Here is a 17,509-nt window from a genome sequence, read left to right as displayed (position 1 = left end):
GACCTCTAGGATTGCTTTCAGGTCTGTGCTTCTATAATACACTGGAACAAATTGTTTATACTATGTTAAATATTAACTGTTAATAGTATGTAAACAATTTATTCTTTTTAATATTTAGATGCATTTTTAAACATTTGGCTAGCTGTTCTGCTATCTCCCTACCTTGTGACTGGACTTGTGTAGTATGTAAGTGAACAAGAAACATACATACATTCAATTATGTCATCTTTCCTCTGAGAACTCAAGGCAGAGGGTATGAAGCTCTTGGTTTATTTTATTTGTAATAAGCATATCTATATGAGAAAGTGAGTTGAGCTAAGAGAAGGTGACCAACCCAAAGTCACCTAGTGGACAAAGAAGAACTTGAAAGTCAAGTGTCCTTGAACTCAAAACAGGCCATTTTAACTACTAAAACTGGCAATATCTCCTCTCTTAAGGTTATAGAGGTACTGTAACTTTGGCTCTGTCTATTGCTCTTTTGGATTAAATTAAAAATAAAAAGAAGTGATTGCTACACAGGGGAAATGTGATGGAGCATTAACCTTGATTGATTAAAATTCTGAGATAAAAATGCTCCCTCACATCTCTACAAAGATTATTGTTCAAGGAAGACATACTGCTCTTCTATTTTTCTGGCCAGATGAAAAGAGTGAGTTGTGACTAACGTCTAATCCAAGGGTCTTCAAACTTGGCTCTTTTATGACTTGTGGACTTCAACTCCCAGAATTCCTCAGCCGGGCATGCCTGGCTGAGGAATTCTGGGAGTTGAAGTCCACAAGTCATAAAAGGGCCAAGTTTGAAGACCCCTGGTCTAATCTAACCAACACTTCATTTGCCAACACACGTGCAGAATTCAGAGAGACAGCTCCTCTAACTGTTATTAATGAGCACTGCCAGTTTCAAAAGTGTCCAACTATTCAATTGATCTTCTTACCAGGAGTCCTGTTTCTCAATCTTCCTTTACAAAATCACATGATGAGGTCAATATGCACCTATATCTCATTGTTTTTCACATATCTCCTGCATTATTGCATTTAGCCAATCCAAAACTTCTTTTAACATCAGCTTTCTCCATTTTTTCCACTTACACATTCCAATCACTCCATTAACAGTATTTTGTTCTTTCAAAATGCTGTATTTATCAAATCTTGATATATATTTTTCATTTCAATGTCTTCTATCACTATGTCTCTAGTAAGTGCATATACTTATTATTTACTAACACTTCCTGGACATCCACTATTTCTAATAAACAATGATCCTATCATTTATTGACTTATCACTGAGCAAGTACTTGGTCATAACCTTCTTGGAATATCAATGTTTGGTATTTATTAATGGGAAATTTAGAGATTTCTTTTTTGTTTTACCAATGCATTCTCCTAATTCTATGCCACTGAAAACTACCTCCTTGAATATTGTCTCTCATAGGTGTTCGTGATAAATTATTTCTTAAAATAAAACTGGGATTTTCAGGGTTTGTATCAAATACCATATTTGGACAAATTTGATGCAAAATTCCACACATGTATGTATTTGGAAACTGGGAGTCCTAAGTTCATTTGTGGTATGCGCAGGATGCATTTAATGCATTTAATGACTGGACCCTTTTCTGCCAAAAACTCTTTATAAAGATTTGGTTGGAAGTAAATGTATCTCTTTAAATGTTTACTTACTGGCATAAGGCTCAAATGTCCATTCACATGCTCTTGTTTCATTAAAGGTTTCCAATCGATACTGTGGAGAAACACAACTTGTCATCAAATGTTAATTAATTCTAGAAACCTTAGTCTGAGAAAAAAAAATATTTTTCTATTTTGGATCTTTTGAGACATCATTTTAACTCACTTCTGGATCACCCTGTCTACCATCACCAACATGGTTTTGAAAAAAATGTTACTGAGGCCATTAAAACATTTTGTTTGCTCCTATAGGGCTTCAGGAGTTAGTCCAACTTCTAAACAAACATCACATTTTTCTAGTTTCTAACAGTTGCAGAAGTCTCACTTGTGCAAGGCTATTGATTTTCCCCACCTGGCTTTGTTCACTCCCTGGTAACCTATCCCAAAACACTCACTCTGTGGAAGGTCTGTGGCTTCAATTCCTGAATGAAGAGCTCGCCTGCAGCTCTGTTGCCATAGCAACATTTGGAATTGACAAAACTGAGCAGTGCACTTCTGGCCATGTCATCTGTCATTCTAGGGAACCTGAGAATTAACAAGACAGAAAGCACACATTCAATTCTAAAGCATATATGCATCCGGTCTGTGGCATCTCCAGTAAAACAGACTAAATTGAAGCTGGTGACTTAAGCCTTGCAACTCCAATGGCAGAAAATAATGATTGTCTATGAAGAACCACGTTGGCTAGTGTTTTGGGCCATGTTTCATTAATAAGTGCCAAACACCATACTTCAGGAATAACATGTTTTTGACACACCGGTTCAGAATTGGCTGTGTTCTGTTCTGAGCATTGGTAAGGCATTGAGATGAGACAGGAGTAACAACAGTTGCTTTTTTATTCAATCTTCAACAGAACAACACAAAACGGTGCGGATCCCTTTTATACCCCTTTACAGGGAACAGCATCAACCAATCAATGCAACATATCTTTCCTGCCTTGCGCATGCGCAATAGGCTGAAGACAGCCTTCTGGCCCGGGCAGCCACGTGGTCTGCCCGGGTCTCTCTGCAGCTTCCTGCACCTGCTGTGTCAATCACAGCCCAAGACATAACAGGCTGCCCTACTGAAGACTTCTTTGTGAAAACATTGCATCCCAGAATTTCTAATTCTGAATATATCCATTTGATTTCAGTACAGGTAGTCCTGCACTTATGACCACAATTGAGTGGTCATTTATGTTGCTAAGTGAGACAATTGTAAAGTGAGTTTTGCCCCATTTTATGACTTTTCTTGCCACATTGGTTAAGTGAAACACGGCAATTGTTAAATTAATAACATGACTGTTAAGTGAACCTGGTTTCCCCATTGACTTGGCTTGTCAGAAGGTCACAAAAGGTGATCACATGACCCTGGGACACTGCCAACAATCATAAATGTGAGTCAGGTGCCAGGCATCCGCATTTTGATCACATGACCGTACGGATGCTACAATGGTTTTAAATGTGAAAAATGGTCATAAGTTCCTTTTTTCAATGTTGTTGTAACTTCGAATGGTCACTAAACAAACTGTTGTAAGTCAAGGATTACCTGTACATATAATATAGGTGGAAAGGACAAATAATTCTCTGTGTTCTTTGAATCGTTATTATTTTCTACACTCTGGTGCCTGGGTAGCATAGGGAAGAAAATTATGAGTCATGATTGTGATAGATCAGTGATGGTGAACCTTTTAGAGACCGAGTGTCAAAACTGCAACCCAAAACCCATTTATTTATTGCTGGGTGCCAGGTGGGTGTGGCCCACTGGGTGGGCGTGGGTGTGGTGGTCATGACAGATTGGGTGGGTATGACCAAGGTAGGTGTGGTAACCTCAATGTTGCTCGTGGGAAGGGACACCTGTGGAGGGGTGGGCAGGGTTGGGGGAGATCCAGGTGGTCTCTGGCAGATGGGGCAGTAGACAGTAGGCTTGTCCTGAGGGGTGAGGCGAGGCTGGGTGGGGGTGCCATTGCCATGGGGCAAGGCAAGAGCTGGGGCAGCTGCTGCCTGACACCATTGGCCCACACACACAGATGCCAGCAAGCACATGGGGGCCAATGGTGTCCATCAGCAGCCATAGCCTGCCAGCCCCTTGACTGGTGAACTCTGGAGCTCCGCAGCCTGCCACCAGCAGTTCAAAGAAGCCACCTCTCAGCTGGATGGCTGGCCAACAGCTAAGGAGGTGATGCAGTGGGTCGTGCCCGGGAAAAGGAGAGTATGCAAGGCCAGGAGGGACAGGATGGGGGGAGGGAAACCAGCCATGCCGGGATGCATCCGACCACGTGGGACCTCAGCGAGTTAGCAGGCAGCTGGTTGAAGAGGGGCAGTTGCCTTCTCTGGGGCATGGCACGTGTGCCCAGAGAGAGGGCTCTGAGTGCGGTCTCTGGCATGTGTGCCATAGGTTCGCCACCATTGTGATAGATGAATACCAACAAATCAGAATTCCAAGGCTTGAGCTTTCTCTCACAATATGTTTATTGGTTACAAAGTATTGGCATGGTCAAAAGTGAAACCAAGTCTGAAATTCCCTCCAAAGGGTTTCACTATTACAAAGTAAAACTTCCCATTGCTATGAAATCAGCTATGTGTCATGGTTCCAATAGATGAGATGAGTAAAAGACAGCTCCAAGGCAAAAAAGTTTCCTTAAAGAAACATTTATTTGGCTACATAGTATTGGCATGATCAAAAGTGAAACCAAGACTGAAGTTCCCCCCAAAGATTACAATGTTACAAAGTTGAACTTTCCATCCCAATAATATGTTATAAATCACATTCCCCAATTAACTACTTGCATATGTTTTCTAATGGAAGCTTTAGCCTGCCAAAATGCAATCAGCAATGACCTTGGTTCCCACAGGACAATTTATTGTTTTGTCTAAACTAAACAATACTCATTCCCCCTCCCAATTCTGTGGCAACCGAAAATGAAGGGAAAATGGCTTCAGCCAAATTCATTTGAGAGTTGACAGTACGTTCCCCAACAGAATGATTTGGCGGGCTTTCTAACAAAATGCCTAACCCTCTACCCTGGGAGAAAGGAATTACCTTGGTTCCCACGGGACAGTGTTTTGTTTTGACTAGCAAAGACACTCCACAGCCCCTCCCTTTCATGTGGCAACCTAGAACAACCAAGATGGCTGTAGCCAGGTTTGTTGCAGAGTTGACATTATGTTGAAATGAATTGCAAGTAGTACTTGCTAGACTCCTATAAGGCCAAGTCTTTTAACTTGGTCCAGTCTTCTATTGTCTTGCTTGGAGATGACAACTCATTGAATTTGCAGGTTTGATTTAGCTTTTGCTAAATTGAGCAAGGAAGCAATTCAGCAAACTACTAGGACCAGAGCGAGGACATTTTCAAAAAGAAAAAGCAATAAAAAATGACTTACCTACACTCCAGCAACACAGGGTTGCTCTTCTGTTCACTAAGCTTTTGCATCATCTCCGGAGGTGGAAATAACTTTTTCCTGCCTAGGTGGAAAGGTTCAAGGAAGAATGAATAATGATGAATAAATACATACAGTGATGGGTACAACATGAAAACTAGAGAAAATCACTCATAGCACTGATGGCATGTTCAATCAGACCCCCTTTCTGTGCTCGTGTGGTGCCTCTAAAGATGATTTATGATGTTTGAGGTGTTCTCATCAGCTGCTGCTGTGAATGTGTCTATTTATTCTCTGAATCATATTTATTATCTATTTATTCATTCGTTTGTTTGTTCCATTTGCCTAGCTACACATCTCATATATGTGACTCTGGGAGAATCGCACAATTAAAATAGCAACAGAAAACAGTAAGCGAAATGCAAATTTAAAAAAAGCAAAATATATGTAAAAGCATTGAAACCAAATTAAACTCATAAAACATCAGCAGCAGGAGAGTGTTTGCAGTCTGAGTCTGGGCCTTCAACATAACTTTGTTATATATTCTGTTATATGGCATTTGCCAACTACATGCCTGAGAAAGATTTATATGGTAGATAGCTGAGCTATCATAGCTCTATGCTATTCATCTTAAAAGTCACATGAGAACAGTTGTATTTTTCAGTAGTATATTTTTTCCTTTTTTTTACTAATAGCAACACATAAGTTGATGCATACTAAAAATAATGTTAGTATTCTTTATGAGAATTAATTAGAATACTTTATCATGGGATAGGGCAGCATATGGATAAGATAATACTGTACTTTATGTTATTTCTATATTTTGCTTTTAGTCCTAACCAAACTACAAAAAATAAATCTACACAAAAAGATATAGGTATTGTTTTAATGTGAAACTGAGCAAAGATATTTTTTTTTTATACTTTACAAGATTGATGGTGATGCCTCAAGTAAAAAGTTTTGGTTATTATTTAAAGCACATTTACCAGTTTATTATTCTATTTCAATTCTATTAATTTCTGGTGCACAGCACTCCTTCAGATCACAGGGACCTAAAAATATGATTTGTGATTCACTAGTCTTTCTTTAATCCATCAATTTCTATTACATTCCAGTGATGTCATGTTATAAACAAATATATTAGCTGTACTTAAGACAGACAGTATTGACTTTCTTTTTTTTTTTGACAGATTTCCACTAAAATCCTAACATGGTCACAAGCAAAATAGTCTACAATACATCATTATAATTCCAAGATTTTATTCTCCAGCATTTCATAGAGCATGATTTGCACATGATTCACTGAGCACAACATTTTTCCCCAAGTTATAGTATTGCTTTGATCAATCCAGTTGATATTTGAAAGAACACTCATTTGCTATGTTTTTAAAGCCAGGAATTCCAATTTATGAACAAAGACTGCATTAAGAATATTATGATTTAGTCTCCTGTTACTGTTTTATATTTTCTATAAATATCTTTCAGCCTTAAATAGGGTTGTGCCATCTATGGGTTAAATTCAGAAGAAATTGACTTTTTAAAAAAAAAATCATACCTGCTCCAGGGCAAGTTATTCCATATAAAAGAGAGAAAACCCCACACTTTCTAGTCCTGATGTTATTATTTAGTTGGGTAATAAAATGTTCAAAGAACACCAAGGGCTCCACTAATTCTTTGTCCATATATAGGACAAAATAATAATTCTGCAGTGCAGATCAGGAGCTTGAAAGGACTAGATCTGGCTCATATTAGTGCTGAAAGATCACTTTTAAATTCCCCAAATCTTATGTTTCAACAAGGATGTTTTGAGAACTTGAATGTTTCTAATTTGGAATTCAAGGAAAGGTTCTTTGAAGATACTACCTGAACTTCTTTCTAAGACAGAAGGCAATCTACTGAGAGGAATCCTTTTATGTCAAGATTGAACTACTAGGGCAGGGGTAATCAACCTTGGCTCTTTTATGACTCGTGGACTTCAACTGCCAGAATTCCTGAGCCAGCTGTGCTGGCTCAGGAATTCTGGGAGTTGAAGTCCAGGAGTCATAAAAGAGCCAAGGTTGACTACCCCTGTACTAGGGTATCTCTGCACAGACAAAAGTTCATTGTCTAATATGTAGAAATTTTTTTTTTAAAAAAATGCATATATTAAAATACAAGAAGATAAGAAACACTGCCCTGATAAAAAACTTGTGCTCCTGTAGTTATACAAATGCAACCATCAATATAGCTCAATGGGTTATGTATACATACCATGATCACGAAAAGTCCATGTATCGAGACCAATTGGGGTAAACAGATCCATAAGTGGCAATGAAGGACTTTCAGGCTCTGATTCCAGTTCCAGGGTAGCTATTTTAAATGTAAACAGTGAATGATATAAAACAGCCATCTTATTTTTGTGCATAACATATAGAATATGGGGCAAAGCTACTTACGGATCTGTCTTCAGCCCATTCAAATCTGTTCATCCCACTCAGTCAGGCAGGGAAGATATGTTGCAGACTCCATCAATTAAAGGATTGCAACTAGCGGGGTCCAGGAAGAGATCTTCTCTGCCTTTGCCTACACCATGTGAAATGAGGAAGGCGCCCACTCTCCTGGCCTTCAGGAAAGGTGTGAATGACATGGCTCTGCAGTCTTGCTTAGAGAGCACAGAGGAACATGCAACCGTGGGGCTGGTTATTGCCCTGAAAGCCCTCCCTTTGCCTTCTCATTACTTTTTAACATTGTGTTTAATTATTTTTGTAGATGGATAGATGATAGATAGATAGATGTCTAGTTTAACTAGATGTCTAATTTAACAAAGAGAAGGACAAGGGGGGACATGATAGCAGTATTCCAATATCTCAGGGGCTGCCATAAAGAAGAGGGAATTAAGCTATTTTCCAAAGCACCTGAGGGCAGGACAAGAAGCAACTGAGAAACTAATCAAGGAGAGAGGCAACCTAGAGCTAAGGAGAGACTTCCTGACAGTGAGAACAATTAATCAGTGGAACATCCTGCCTCCAGAAGCAGTAAATGCTCCAACACTGGAAGTTTTTTTTTAGAAGATAGATAGATAGATAGATAGATAGATAGATAGATAGATAGATAGATAGATAGATAGATAGATAGATAAAGAGAGAGAGAGAGGGAGGGAGGGAAGGAGGGAAGGAAGGAGGGAGAGACATAGACAGAGACATAGACATAGACAGAGACAGAGCAGAGACAGAGACAGAGTTTACAGTACCAGATAGAATGTCAGAAATGATCTACTAAAAGTCAGGAAGGATTGTCCCGATGACATGATGCATTCATTTTGCTTTTGAAGCCTCTTCATATTCTAAGGTAAACGTAAAATTATCCAGTTCATATGTGGAAAGAAAAGCATGTCAGTCAACATTTAGTCAGACAGATTTTTAGCAATCTATAATACTATTCTACAAATAAATGAGAGTTACAAGAAATGAAGCTTTTGATGAATTATTGGTTTTTCCCCCTCAACCAATGAAAAATGTGTTTCTTCTTAAGTACTATAGTAGAGTATTTTGTATCCTTTTAAAGATCTATACAAGAAACAATATATATCCATGGATGTTACAGGAAATGCCTTCTGCTAACAAAGTACATTTCTAAAAGGAAAATAGTTATTTGATGCCATCATTCATCACTTTGATTGAACAGAATTTTCTGCTAAAAGCAAAAAAAAAAACAATTTCTATTTTCTTCTCATGAAAAAGAATAGAAGAAATAAACAAACTGCAGAAGACTTCATATGAAGGTTGCCTCAATTAAATTGAATATATAGGCAAAAGATTTTGTTGTTGTTGTTCCATGAGACAAGCAAATATGCAGTAACTTTTATTATTGTGAATTCTTTTCACACTAAATTCCTTACATCGATTGTACTCTTGAGGTTCATATTGGTTCATTTCTTTCCTTAAAAAAATCATGATGGACTTTTCTGGGGGGAAAAAAGAATCAGAACTGGGTCCAAAGTTCTGACCCAGATGGATGGTTGGTCACAAACTTTGACTGAATAAGCCTGAATGTTTAAAAATACAAGAAACTATGAACTTGTAGTTTGTTGCAAAACTAATTTTTTTACCTGTTGTTCCTTCATATAGTTTCTAAACAAGACAGTCTCTAGGTGGAGTCTACCTGCGTAGATTTTATTTAATTTCTACCTCTTCCCTCACAGCGGGATAAAATTTCATAATTCAAACCAAGTTTATCTCCTATATGAGTTATATTGATGGAACCAATATAAGACTGGTTTCTTCTCATTGGAAACTCATTAGATGTTGACAGTGGTGGGATTCAAATATGCGAACAACCAGTTCTCTGTATGGATGCTGCTTCCTGAAATCCATTCTGGGCCTGGGCAACAAAAAATTAGCTACCGGTTCTGCCCAAGTGGTGCAAACCAGCTGAATCTCACCACTGGATGTTGATCGCCTAATGTTATTCTGAATGAATTGACTGCAAATACTTATCTAAAGTGCAAAGATCCATGAGTTCAGCTTCTAGCAGAGGGTATGTACTCTACAGAATAACATCTGGCTGCCTACATAGCAGATGAAATAAATGAAAGCAGGGTGAAGCGTTTGCCTTGAAAAGGTAGAAATTGCTTCTGTGGTGTGAACATTATTTGTTGTTGTTAATTGCGAAGTCGTGTCCGACCCATCGCGACCCCATGGACAATGTTCCTCCAGGTGAACATTATAGAACGAGGCAAATTTATGGATCCTTAAATCAGTGTACCTGCCTTTTCTTCCTCCGGCTAGGCTCATTCAATAAATGACCAAACCCAGCAGTCTTGCAAGACAAAATTGCAACTTTTTTTTTTTTTTTTTTTTGCTAACAGATGGACATATTTTTATTTCTCCCCTGAGCAGTTTTTTTTTTTCCTTCAACAACAAGCAGATTTTTTTTTTTAAATAGCAAAAGTGTAATAGTAGCTTGGGGATTTGGCAGGAAGAAAAAAAATAGTGTGCTGACATAGCTTATGTATGTTGCTGGAACTGCAGACAATGTGCTTGAAATACTGGATGTTTACAGGAAAGGTAGCCTGTTATCATTTTGTCCCTACCTTCCCTCCCAAAAGTTGCAGCAGGATTAGCAAATAGCTCCAACTCTGCTCCAGCTGCTTAACAACTGCACTTCCAAGATCTTGGTTAACTCAGATGTAGCTTTCATTCCTTGCCTGCTGCTTATCCCAGTGTTAGATTCAAGGGGTGCTGCAGTTAATTGATCTAAGTAATGGTTTTATATCCTGGAGTTCAAATGAAAATAGGCCTGCAAGTTAGCTCTCTTGTTCTAGAGGAGTGTTTGTCAGCCTCAGCAATTTTATGATATATGGATTTCAACTCGCTGAATTTCCCCAGTTAGTATTTCCTGTTCAATTCATTATCTTGTTCAATTCAATGTCAGATATACACAGTGGTGGGATTCAAATAATTTAACAACTGGTTCTCTGCCTGAAGAACAACTTAGAAGAACACAGATAGGCACAGGTTTCCCCAAACACTAAAAGTAAGGGGGGGTGGAGTAAACTGCCTGAGGAAGGACCGCATACTGCCGTATAGTTCCCAGAGACCGGTGAGATCCCACAGATTGGGCCTCCTTCAGGTCCCATCGGCCAGACAATGTCGGCTGGCGGGCCCTCGGGGAAGGGCCTTTTCTGTGGTGGCTCCGACCTGATGGAATCAACTTCCCCCCGAGATTTGAACTACTCCCACCTTGCCGGCCTTTAAGAAAGCCATTAAAACTCTCCTGTTCCGGCCGGCCTGGGGTTGATGTCCCCAGGGGGGCTGGGATACGATTGGGACATGCTGTATGAATGCACTTATTTTACTGTTTTATTGTTATATTTATTGTTTTAATTTTGTACGCCGCCCTGAGTCCCTAGGGATTGGGCGGCATATAAATTTTATTAATAAAATTTGTCCCAGCTGGGAAAGGAAGAAAGGGAGTGTCTCCTCGGGTGTTCTTGAGCCTTCTTTCCTTCTTTCTTCTTTCCTTCTTTCCTTCCTTCCTCAGTGCAGTGATCTCTGGTCCACACTTTCTTTCTTCCCTGCATTGGCCCGCATCTCCCTTCTTCATCTGGAAATGGCAGCTTCATTTTCTGCCGCTTCCTTCCCGGCAGAAGGAAAGAAAGGAAGGACACTTCATATAGAAAGACGTTACGGTAAGCTCTGGGAAAACTATGCCAGCTGGGGCTGGGCGAGGAAGGCCAGGCTTCCCTTCCCCAATGGTTCTGCAAAGCCCTTGAGAAGTGGATCTGAGCCAGGACTTCCTCGCCCAGGTCCAGCTGGCATAGTATTCCCGGAGCTTACCATAGCGTCCTTCCATACAAAGCGTCCTTCCTTCCTTCCTTCCTTCCTTCCTTCCTTCCTTCCTTCCTTCCTTCCTTCCTTCCTTCCTTCCTGGGTGGCAGAGGGAGGTGGCGGGGCCTGAAGAAATCCCCTCCAGTAGCAGACAAGGCCGTTGCGCAGCAGTGGCAGAGCCTTTCACCATCACTCCCCCCTGGCTCCAAAAAGGCAGAGGGGGAACAGGTAATGCCCATCCTCCATAGCATGGCAAGCCAGCTCAGAAGGAGAGTGAAAGGGAAGAGGCGGGCAGGCCGCTGATGTGATCGAAGGCACCGCATCTCCATTTGGTTTCTGTCGCTTCTCTCTTCGACTTTTGGGGAGGGTTTTTTGTTTTTGCCCACCTGGAAGGAAGTTGAATGAAAACCAGACATGTTCCGGAAAACACAGATTTATCATAACCAGTTCACTGAACTCAACAAACCAATGTGAACCAGCTGAATCCCACTACTGGGTATACATAGTCCTCATCTTACAACCATTTATTTAATAACAGTTCAAAGTTACAATAGCCTTGGAAAAAGTGTTTATGACCTGTACACACTTATCACTATTGTGTCAAGGTATCACAATTTGGGCACCTGGCAATTGACTCACATTTATGAGTGGTTGTGGTATCCTGCAATCATGTGGTCGCAATGTGTGACCTTTTGTTCTGATTCTGGCAAAAAGAAATTCATTGGGGAAACTGGATTTTCTCAACATATGATTCGCTTAATTAATTTTTTTACTTAAAGACTACAGTGATTTGCTTAATGATCATGATAATAATTATCATACAATTGATGATGCCTTAACTTCTAACTGCCCTTAACTTATGATGGAAATTCCCCAAACTGCAATTGTAAATTGAGGATTACCTGTACCAGAACACACACACACAAAAAAAAAATGCTGTATATTTCTGCAATATAGGTAGGAATTGCTGTGGGAACTGGAAATTTAGCCACTAAATTCATAAGAATTTTTTATTATCCTACCAATATACTGACTTGCATTTACATTGCACTGAATTCATTAAAATATAAAATATGGGTAATATGCGACATGTTGTACAGTTTGTGTAAGAATAAGTGTTATTATATATCTGTAAAATAAAATGAATGAGTTGCAGATCATTATACCATGAGGAATGATGGGATTTTATTAGTTATATAAGCAATATGCAGGCATATCTGGAAACAATGTGCATCATAAGTTATGGAAAAATTAAAATGTATCATGTGAGGTTTATGTTTAATTAAATGTTAATTAAAATAAGAGTTATTTCATAAATTGAGATTTTCATTTTGACTTCCACAAGTTGCTGCACCTAGTATGCCCATAGATAGTTTGTACTTGGTACTTTTTTTGTGCTTCTTCGGGCTTCTTATGTAATTTATTTAAGATATTTTAAGAAAATAACCATTATACTAGCCTGCTGTAGCTTACAGCATCACCTTTATTTACAAGAATACTGTTGAACCACATTATTCTTTTTTCCTGAATGTTGGGACAGGTGTGTTTTTCAATGGGAGATGTCACTTCTGCTTTGCTCTTAGATTTATCCACAAATTATTTTTGTTTGGTCTCAATAGTTTCTCTCTGGAAAATGACCATCTACAACTAACCACACTCCCACAGCAGTCCTTTTATAAATGGAGATGTTCTCCTACATGAGGCACTTTGTGGGAATACTCACAAATTTCACTGCTCTAAAAAAAATCTGGAGACCCATTCTTTCTTTCAATACCTAGGCTATTTTGACAGAATAACAAAGTTGGAAGGGACCTTGGAGATCTTCTAGTCCAACCCCCAGCTCAAGCAGAAAACCCTATACCATTTCAGACAAATGTTTGTCCAATCTCTTCTTAAAAACCTCCAGTGTTGGAGTACCCACAACTTCTGGAGGCAAGTCATTCCACCGGTGAACTGTTCTGTCAGGAAATTTATCCTTTGTTCTAGGTTGTCATTTTGACATGTTACTCCTAATCACAAAGAACAGCTAATTTTTCACAATGATTATTTTGCTATACAGATGAATATCTAAATGAATTAATTCTATAATTATAGTGACTCCAAAAATCTTTATTGTTTCTATTCATTTCTCCCCAAATTACCAGAAGTAGTCTATTAGTTTCAAATGAGAGTAGTCAAAGCTGCAACTTTATAAATTATAGAAATAAACATGAGAACACATGAATATTCTCTGGCTGAATTTCAACATAGTATTGTATTTTCCCAGCTGGATTGCTATAGTAACAGGTCTGAAAGCATACTCTCCAAACAGAACTATTTATAACTTTGTTCTTTATTAGAGAAATTATTTTTGGAATGGCTTGAGTCACATACACAGACTCTTCCCTTTTTAATTAACCTTATCTATGGCATGTACAAAAATCAAACTGAAGTTTTAAATCAGTCTAAAGAGATTTTATAATGACTAGTTTATAGCCACTTTGAACTAGCATGTATATTAATTGCTGAATAAAAAGAATGGTTTAAACAAAATCTTCAATTCATCCTTTTCTGCTCAAATATCAGCCACCATTGAAACTGGAGATATCGAGATATCTATAGCATCTTTATATTAAATCATGGCTACTCATATAAGTATTGCAGCACTGGGGATATATAAGGAGATGCTATATGCTTTGGTACGTCACAATACAAATACCACTTCTCACATTTTTTTTTCTTTTTACAACCCTGTAATCCCTTGCTTCAGGATGGGGTTGAGGAGACTGAGTGGTGCTGAGCATTTACTAGTCAGATGCCCTTGGTGGTGCCTACAAGGAGTTCACACCAGATATTATCTCTTTGCACCCTGATAGAGAAATATTTTTTGCTGTCTAGGATTGAACTTTCAGCCTTCTTAGTGGGAGGTGAGGGTCTTCACCTCAAGGCCACTGTGCCACAAATACTGCTTCTCAGATACTTGCATCATAACAAACGTTGCTCCATTTTGTGGTCTTTGCGGCTAGTTATAGTTGTCTATGGCTACATGATTTGTTCTTTAAAAAGGTTCTGAGAATGCTAACTATTTGGGGACTAAATTTATGTTTGAAAAATGTGTGACCACTAATCCACATCCTGATAAAAAATTTAGTTTGCTCCATTGGGGCCTCATCCAAATCACATGACATATATTGCTTGCTATAGTTGAAGTGATGTGGCACATGTTGAGCAGGGTTGTCCTACATGCTACTGGAAACATTCCCTACATGATAATCTCTTGTTGCTTTCTTGGTGGTATGTAGCAAATTGATGCACATAGTATGGTGGAATACAGTCTGGATTCCCAGGAGGGGGGCTGCATTGCAGAGGAATAAGAGACTGTGACATTTAGATAGTTTGGTTGGGAGAAAGAAGGTCAAGATAGCTCCTTCTTAGAAGTTATCAGAGTATATCTTTAATAATGTGAGTAATTGCTTCAGTCTGTCAAGATTTTTGTCTATACGTGAAGAACAATAAAGGAAACAGCTGAGACTCTGAATGTCTTTCTTGGTTTTTTGAGTCTGACATATAGGGAAAGAAAGGCACCTTCCCAGGTTTCATTTGCCAAATACCCTGTAAATATGTTGAACTACTACAATTTCCAGATTCCCATCTATTGCAACTGCTGGAAAGCTGGAGAAATCTGTGCAAGTGATCTGGCACTTTAAGCAGAACCTCAAGTTGGTATGCATCAACATAAGCCAATTTCTGTGCAGATTATTGATACCACAGAGATCAAATAAGTGCACTTTGGTTTGTGAGCTATTAATTCCAACTTCTTTGTGGGAAGAAGAAAATTCAGGCAGGAACAAACAGTTCTTTTGTACAGCTATTTAAAAACAAAAATAAACATCTCTTAAACAAGGAGAAATGGACCTAAGTAAAGTTGCCTATTGGAGTTAAAGAATCCACATCTGAAAAAAAAAACACCTTATACTGTACATTGGGAAGTTACTTCATTTGTAAATCAAGTTAATTTGCATGTGAAAACTGCAGGAAAAAGTATACTATGGAAATGGAGCAGAAAAGCATGTCCTGAGGTCACATTAAAGGTAAGTTGGAAATTAAAGTGGGTGATATTGTCAGTTTCTGCTCTCCAAAAACTTTTGCCTGTCCATTCTGGTGAAGGAGCAATTGGTCAATGTTGATAAGTTGTAAGCCACTAATTCTTGAAGAAACCCATAGAAACTAGCTGTATTATTGCAGCTTTCAAAATAGGCATTGGAACTAAAACCAGTAGGGTTTAACTGTAGATCACCCTGCTTTGTACTTGGGCAAATTTCAACTTTACCAGGTTGCCTTTTGAAAAATGATGCGTAGTCATATCTGTCACTGAATTCTTTTAATGAATGGGGAACCCTCTCACAGCAGCCATTTTATGGGAATGCACAAAATATATTTTCAAAATTCCAAGATACTCACTGGCCCCCTAAAGTTTGAAGATCTCAGATTGTATAAGTAAAGAATAAATAACAGGGTTCAACAATTCAATACAGTTGGATAGGATCAATTACATTTCCAATTTTTTCAGGCTTTATGAAGAGGAGTCTTTACCATTGTAACAGTCAAGGAATATAAACCAAAATGAAAGCAGATGAGTGCCTCCAATAATTATGATTTGCTGCAATGTATGATCTTTTCTGTGGATAGAGATGTTTAAGTAGTCTAAGGTGCACTACTTGATTTCTCTAGTCAGTTGTAAATTGAGCAGACTGAAGAATTTGTACAACTTTTGATGCCACAAAAATTGCTTTTGTTCCAAACAAAATCTCAGTTAATGTATATAAAGAAAATGGCTTCAATTCAATTCTCACTATGGTTAAAGTTGAATATGTTGGTTCCTGGTGGGATAGAGATTAATATCAACTTGACATCTTAATTTTGTTTTTAAAAAATGAAGTATTCATTTACTGGCAACAAGATTTGATATGCAAATATTTAGGAGGAAAAATCTCTGAGCCAGATAAATGTATTACCTGTGCTCAAAATTAAATTGTCCATCTTTGAATGTGCTTACAAATAATAACTTGACTGTTTTCTACAAAATGCTTATGAATTCAATGCCTTCAAATAGCTCAGAGCTGCATAACCAGCTTTTTATAACCCAGCATATTATCCTTATGAGTTGGATAATAAATGGTCACTAAACTTTCCGATCACTAAGACCAGCAAAAAATGCAAACTAAGAATGATCTCAAATTACAAATGAAAATCAAAAGAGTCTAAGGGAATTTTGCACAGGACTTTCAGCAAATATTATGATCCGTCCTTCAGTTTCTGAGAGCCATGCTTCAGTGTGAGCCAAATTTCCACAACAGTCTAAAAGTGAATCACAAAGTACGTACTGTAGCTCAGGGCTAAATCATCACTCTAAAATACAAGTTGTAAGTCATTGGTCAAAACAGTATAGCAAATTCTGTTTTCTGAGATACTCCTGTCTTGTTTACTTACTGTCTTTTTCTGCATTGTGCTCTTGATCCATTCTCATGATGCAGAGAGTACAAGGAACACACGCAAGGCAAAGTCCCACTGTAACTGTTTGGACTTGTATTGTTTACTAAAAATTCTGTGTTAGCAGCAGTTCAAAATTCCAGGCCAGCTCTCACAACCACTCCCAGCTAAAAGAACAATTTGGAAGCTGGTGATTAATCATTGGTAACTACGGAAATGAAGTCTCAGCTATGCGATGCCAGTAAGAGTTGTACTGATCACTACTTGGAAAGACATCCTGTCATCCTCTACACATGACGTTGACTTTAATCTCTGTGTTTTACTTCTATTCATTTACAGAAAACTTTTAGGGGAAAAAATCACTGTTGCATAAGCAAAAAACGATGCTCCCCAAACTTGCATTTCATTCAAGGTAGAATTATCTGTTTGATGCTCTCTAGTTCTTGGGTTTAAAAACTCCTAATTCCTATTTATTTAGGTATTATGGGAATAAAACTGCAATGTATCAAGAGAGCACTCACCAGGGAAGAATAGACTGCCTTTACAAACCACAAACACACACACACACACAATCAATCTAACATATGATGATAGCACAGAGTTCATAGAAATTGGAAAATCAATTTTCATTCTACACCTTAATGGAAATATTCAGAATATGGATAAATTTCACAGTCTCTAAAATCTATTC

The 17,509-nt window shown here is 38.4% G+C and overlaps 1 protein-coding gene across 1 annotated transcript in view; it reads right to left on the bottom strand.

The window, feature by feature from the left end:
• The window catches only part of LOC120310478 (protein SSUH2 homolog), a 50,541-nt gene extending 33,530 nt beyond the window's left edge, over positions 1-17,011 (bottom strand). Inside the window, exons 1-5 of the mRNA XM_039348914.1 lie at positions 16,819-17,011; positions 7,292-7,390; positions 5,045-5,126; positions 2,078-2,207; positions 1,677-1,737 (exon numbers count right to left, since the gene is read on the bottom strand). Of these exons, the coding sequence (XP_039204848.1) occupies positions 1,677-1,737; positions 2,078-2,207; positions 5,045-5,126; positions 7,292-7,390; positions 16,819-16,855 (409 nt within the window). The 5' untranslated portion in view covers positions 16,856-17,011. The remainder of the gene's footprint in view (positions 1-1,676; positions 1,738-2,077; positions 2,208-5,044; positions 5,127-7,291; positions 7,391-16,818) is intronic.
• Positions 17,012-17,509: the final 498 nt, after the last annotated feature.

Source organism: Crotalus tigris, unplaced genomic scaffold, assembly GCF_016545835.1.
Source record: "Crotalus tigris isolate CLP2741 ecotype Arizona unplaced genomic scaffold, ASM1654583v1 scf7180000018202.2534663867:1097284, whole genome shotgun sequence".
In the NCBI taxonomy this organism is placed as follows: Eukaryota; Metazoa; Chordata; class Lepidosauria; order Squamata; family Viperidae; genus Crotalus; species Crotalus tigris.
This window is presented reverse-complemented; position numbering and strand designations above follow the sequence as displayed.